General features: G+C 67.4%; 1 protein-coding gene across 1 annotated transcript in view; it reads left to right on the forward strand.

Annotated features, from left to right (window-relative positions):
- CEP164 (centrosomal protein 164kDa) overlaps positions 1 to 724 on the forward strand; it is a 72448-nt gene that overhangs the window by 61739 nt on the left and 9985 nt on the right. Inside the window, exons 18-19 of the mRNA XM_010830643.1 lie at positions 82 to 159; positions 390 to 717. Of these exons, the coding sequence (XP_010828945.1) occupies positions 82 to 159; positions 390 to 717 (406 nt within the window). The remainder of the gene's footprint in view (positions 1 to 81; positions 160 to 389; positions 718 to 724) is intronic.

Below are 724 nucleotides of genomic sequence, written 5' to 3' on the forward strand. Positions count from 1 at the left end.
GTCTCTCTGGCTCTTCCTCTCCCCAGAGTCAGAGCCCGGCCAGCCTGCCCTGGTCCTCACAGGCCCTGTGTTGCACCCCAGGCGGCAGCAGCGCTGGAGAGGGAGCACAGAGAGGAGCTGGAGCGGCTCTCCTCCTCACTGGAGGCCAAGCACAGGGAGGTGAGAGGTGGCAGCCCTGCCTGACAGGCAGAGCCTGGTGTGCTGGGCCCCGGGCTCTGAGCCTTCATGGCTGGCTGGTCGGCAGAACTCCACCCCAACCCCGGCCCTGCCACTAGCTTCCCTCTCCTGCAGCCCCGGGGGATGGGGGCTGGGTCCCTGGGAAGCGAGTCGCCCGCGGCCTCTGTAGGGCCCTCTGAGGGTCACGCTCCCCGGTGCGGGCGCCTCCTCAGGTGGTCTCCAGCCTCCAGAAGAAGATGCAGGAAGCTCACCAGAAAGAGGAGGCCCAGCTGCAGGAGAGCCTTGGGCGGGCGGAGCAGCGAGCCCATCACAGGGTGTACCAGGTGCTGGAGTACGAACAGGAGGTGAGTGCCGGTCTGCTCCTTTCGCCCTGGGGGCCCGGCGACTTGGACGGCCGGCCAAGCCGTCCTGGCCCGAAGGGCCTCTGCTTTGCCTTGGACGGCTCGGCTGGGGCTCAGTTTTTATGCCTTAGTTCCCTGGAGGCCAAGTCCTTCTCCACCCCGTGCCCTGTACGTGAGTGGAGCAGCTGGGTGTGGCCGCGTGTGTA

The sequence above is a fragment of the Bison bison genome, unplaced genomic scaffold, assembly GCF_000754665.1.
Source record: "Bison bison bison isolate TAMUID 2011002044 unplaced genomic scaffold, Bison_UMD1.0 scf7180017864518, whole genome shotgun sequence".
NCBI lineage: Eukaryota > Metazoa > Chordata > Mammalia > Artiodactyla > Bovidae > Bison > Bison bison.